Raw genomic sequence first — 4,700 nt, 5'->3', positions numbered from 1 at the left:
CATACCTAACAACAAATATATATTTGTATCTAATAAGCTGAATAATGATCTAATAATATTATTTTATATGAAATACTATAATTGTATTAAAGATTAGCAATTATAGGCTATCAAAACAGTTTTAGTTAATCATGAGGATCTAAAGACACATTTTGTATTCCGCTGCATTTAGGTTCGTTATATTATAGTTTAAAAAGATTATCACCTACAGTTTGTTTTTAAAAAAACATTTTAAATTATTTAATCTTGGATTGCATGCTTGATTTCTTTTCTACGAAAAGTTTATACTAAAACTAAAATATCTTAGTACAAAACTGAATTTTCACTGCTGTTACTCTGATTGATTCTGGTTTAGGCCATTTGTTTGCAAATGTTTATAATAGTACCATCATGTTTCACAGTTCCGTCCCAGCAAACCTCATTTCTTTTTGCTATGACGTAAAATGTCCACTTGATGGCAATGTTGCTCCACCAAAAACGTTCTGACTTCACTTTTCCTTCAAGCCAAGTGTCTCACACTCTCAGGCCACAGAGAGACAGTATTTATTTATTTATTTATTTATTTATTTATTTTGTGGGTCTACGTCGCCACACACAAAAGAGGAAAAAATACCGTAAATATTTAAGCCAGAAATAAGAAAAGGTACTGGCACTATTACTGAGCACTACAGCACTACTTTGACTGACAAATGTTGTGTGTGTGTGTGTGTGTGTGTGTGTGTGTGTGTGTGTGTGTGTGTGTGTGTGTGTGTGTGTGTAGATAGATAGATAGATAGATAGATAGATAGATAGATAGATAGATAGATCTGGAAAAGACTAGAGGATTCTGGACGGTAATACAATAATTGCAGTTTTATAAATTCTTAATTTAATAAAAATTAAAATAAAACTTAATTAATTCTGAATAAAATGTTACATAATATTTTACATAATACATTTTATATAATAACACTGGAGCAGGCGGCACGGTGGTGTAGTGGTTAGCATTGCCGCCTTGCACCTCTAGGGTTCCGGCCAAGTTCGATTCCCATCTCTGTGTGCATGGAGTTTGCATGTTGTCCCCGTGCTTGGGGGGTTTCCTCCGGGTACTCTGGTTTCCCCCACAGTCCAAAGACTTGCAGATTAGTGTGTGAGCGAGTGTGTGTGCCCTGCAATGTACTGGCACCCTGTGTGTGTACCCGACCTCGTGCCCTAAGACTCCTGGAATAGGCTCCAGCCCAACCGCGCCCCGAAAAGAACACAGAACACTGGAGCAAATACCAAAATACACAGAACATTGTGCTACGATTGTCATATGTAATAAATGCACAACAATATTTAGAAAAAAATTATACTGAGTTATATAGGCTAGTTTGTTTGAAGTTTGTTTTTATTTTATCTAGAGACCCGACATCGCTTACACTTTACAGATGTGGTCAATTAACAGGATCATAGAAAAAGGCTTTTGACAATCATAAGAGAAAGAAACAAACAATTTTTGGAATTGCTATCAACCCTGTGTAAAAAGTCATTTCACGCTTATAAGAGAATAAAGGAAATTTTCATGGAGAATTTATATACTTTTAATCATCTTATTTTATTGAATACGTACATACCACACGACAATCCATGTACAAAACATAACAATCAACTACACAGTTTAAAATATAATATACTATAACACACACACATTATATATACTATATACTATATATATTATATATATACTTTATACTTTATACTGTAATATACACAAAAATAGTATCAAATTATTTCAAAAATCATACTGCAATGAAAACAGTACAAAACGGAATTTAAATTTCTAAAACAAATTGCTACACTTAGTTGTTATTTTATTTGTTTTTTTTTTTTTAAATAAAACTATGAATGTAATAACTGCTTCTCCTATCGTCTCCTCAAAATACCCCTGAGTATGTATATTCTTCCAGACACACTTGTCATTGATTTCGGTACAACTCTTTGAGTTCAATTAAGATTAAGCCTAAACCTAGTATTACCCTATGCAAAGCGATGCAAATACCACAGTAAAATACTTTAACATTTCTGCTCACTTGAAATTGAACCGTGTGAAGCATTTACAGGCTTGGTCGTGGAATCTCATAAAAACTAACAGCTTTTTGACGCATGATGTAAACAATAAACCGTCGAGGCTTTTATTGCATCGTATAGTTTGTTCAGCCACTTACAGCCACTACACATGACTCCTGCTGTGGACTTTATTTTCTCGCTGTTAATATATATAATGACAAAAAACGTGTGCGAATAACACAAACGTATATGAATAATATGTTACAAATAACTACGTCTTTGATTTCTGTGCGGGGTTAAAGACCAGATACTTTTTTTAGAGTTATATAGGATTGTACTATTTGTAGGCTATTTGTTAAAACCGATACCAGGTGAATTGTCTTTTTTTCTGCATCTGAAAATACAGAGAAATTCCTTGATAGTTTCAGAGGAGGAACAATAACTCGTTTGGTTAGTAATGACTTTGGCTCTTTAGCTTATCTTTGAACAAAATATTAAAAGCACCTTTCAGTAGGAGTTTTTCTAGTAATAGAGTTGCATAGAGGAGGGGTGAAAGATATGCATTTGGTCTGATGCAAAATAGCAGATTTCTCATTAACTTACCCGCTTGAATATATTAATGGGCATATTCTCCCCTCCTCTGCCATACCCCCCCCCCCCTTACTTTTCTGCTCCCTCGCTCACCGCCGTACCCTCTCCCTTTCTTCTTTACTCTCATTTTCATTCTCTGTCTCCCTCCGTACCAGAAGCGCGCGAAGCGGTGGCCGTTTGGGGACGCAAGAAGTCAGAATAGAATGAGGATTCGATAACAGAAACAAATTATCATGAAAGGACGCAACAAAATATGAAACAAATCATTTACAGAGGAGTAAACGACAGAAAACTATTTGGAAACTGGCTCCCTGCACTCGAATTGTGATGCTGGATCTTCTAAGCGTCGCGTATTCTTGGAAGCTGTATAGCCGTGGTTTCAAAAGGGCTGTATAAAAAGGTATAAAAACACAAGTTTTCCCCGTGCTGGACGTTTATATATTTATTTTTGCATCAGAATAATCGGGTGTGGCTAGTCTTTTTCAGGCTTACTTAGCAGCACAATTCCATATAAAATACCTCCCCCCCCATCAACAACAACATCGGCTACAGAAAAAATGAGCTCCTATTTTGTCAACTCCCTCTTCTCCAAATACAAAAGTGGTGACACATTACGTCCGAATTATTACGAGTGCGGTTTTGCGCAGGAACTGGGGACTAGACCCACCGTCGTGTACGGTCCAGGCACAGGAGCAACTTTCCAGCATGCTCCACAGATTCAGGAGTTTTACCACCACGGCGCGTCCACACTCTCGGCTGCACCTTACCAACAAAGTCCATGTGCCGTAACCTGTCATGGTGAACCTGGTAACTTCTATGGCTACGATGCTCTCCAAAGGCAAACACTCTTCGGTGCCCAGGATGCCGACTTGGTCCAGTATAGCGATTGCAAACTTGCCGCGGGAGGCATCGGTGACGAGACGGACAACGCGGAGCAGAGTCCTTCTCCTACACAGCTGTTTCCCTGGATGCGGCCACAAGGTGAGTCTCCCCGGACAAGTTTTCTTAGGTTATGCATTAGTGTTACTGGTAGAGGAAATAAACTTACCCGTTTGAAAACATCTCAAGGCAATGTTGTCTGAGAGACACATTTCCCGTGTGCTTGCTAGAGAGAGACAATCATGGGTTTTATTGTTTTATGGTGCCAAAAACTTGTGAATCACTTTACTATTTAATGACCCTGCTATAAGAAGAGGAGTGAAGAGGAGAAGCGAGGCAATAGTTAGCGGGCAACACAATCTTTTCTTTCTGTCCCCATGTGTGAGACTCTGGTCCACAGCTGATCTTTCACTTCTCACCTTAGTCAAAGTTTTACTGCAGCTTTTTTTTTTTACGACTTCCAGTTATGTCGGGCCTTATTTCGATACAGGGTAATCGTTTCACACAGCTTCTGTCTTTTATGGCGCTGCACATGTGACAAGAGGTTAGCTGTGCTTCTCAGCTCTGATTTTGTTCTCTATGGCTGTAAACATGTCATAATTTTTAGATTCCTTTGTTATTATTATTATTATTATTGTTATTATTATTTGCATTATTATTTGCATTATTTGCATTATTTGCATTATTTGTTAAACATTTTCAATAAGCATACCAATAACGTTATAATGTTTTTTTTTGTAGTAATTCTTCATAATGACCTCAAAATAACGCTATATAACAAATTGAAAACATATTAAAGCTTCTGAAATAATTCTAACGAGCCCTTGTATTTCCCAGTAGCTGCCGGACGCAGACGAGGTCGTCAGACTTACAGCCGCTACCAGACACTTGAGCTGGAGAAGGAGTTCCTTTTCAACCCGTACCTGACACGCAAACGGCGCATTGAGGTGTCGCATGCATTAGGACTGACTGAACGGCAGGTCAAGATCTGGTTTCAAAACAGACGTATGAAATGGAAAAAAGAAAACAACAAGGACAAGTTTCCCAGTAGTAAGTCTGAACAAGAGGCGATTGAAAAAGAGAAGCGGGAGAAGGAGCAGGCAGCTGGAGCACAGTCAGTAAAAGACGACTGCAATAAAGCGAAACAAATATAGGACGGATTTCGAGAGCAGACCGCAATCACACACACACACACACACACA

The 4,700-nt window shown here is 37.9% G+C and overlaps 1 protein-coding gene across 2 annotated transcripts in view; it reads left to right on the top strand.

The window, feature by feature from the left end:
- Positions 1–2,756: 2,756 nt before the first annotated feature.
- LOC128545084 (homeobox protein Hox-B8a) overlaps positions 2,757–4,700 on the top strand; it is a 2,682-nt gene continuing 738 nt past the window's right edge. The window contains exons 1-2 of one of the 2 annotated variants that reach the window (XM_053515432.1): positions 2,757–3,600; positions 4,339–4,700. The exon at positions 4,339–4,700 is cut by the window's right edge and continues 738 nt beyond it. In XM_053515432.1, the coding sequence (XP_053371407.1) occupies positions 3,177–3,600; positions 4,339–4,652 (738 nt within the window). In that variant the 5' untranslated portion in view covers positions 2,757–3,176 and the 3' untranslated portion in view covers positions 4,653–4,700. Of the gene's footprint in view, positions 3,601–4,335 lie in introns of both variants that reach the window. The other variant, XM_053515430.1, reaches the window with a different exon arrangement.

This window comes from Clarias gariepinus, chromosome 16, assembly GCF_024256425.1.
Source record: "Clarias gariepinus isolate MV-2021 ecotype Netherlands chromosome 16, CGAR_prim_01v2, whole genome shotgun sequence".
Classification (NCBI taxonomy): domain Eukaryota; kingdom Metazoa; phylum Chordata; class Actinopteri; order Siluriformes; family Clariidae; genus Clarias; species Clarias gariepinus.
This window is presented reverse-complemented; position numbering and strand designations above follow the sequence as displayed.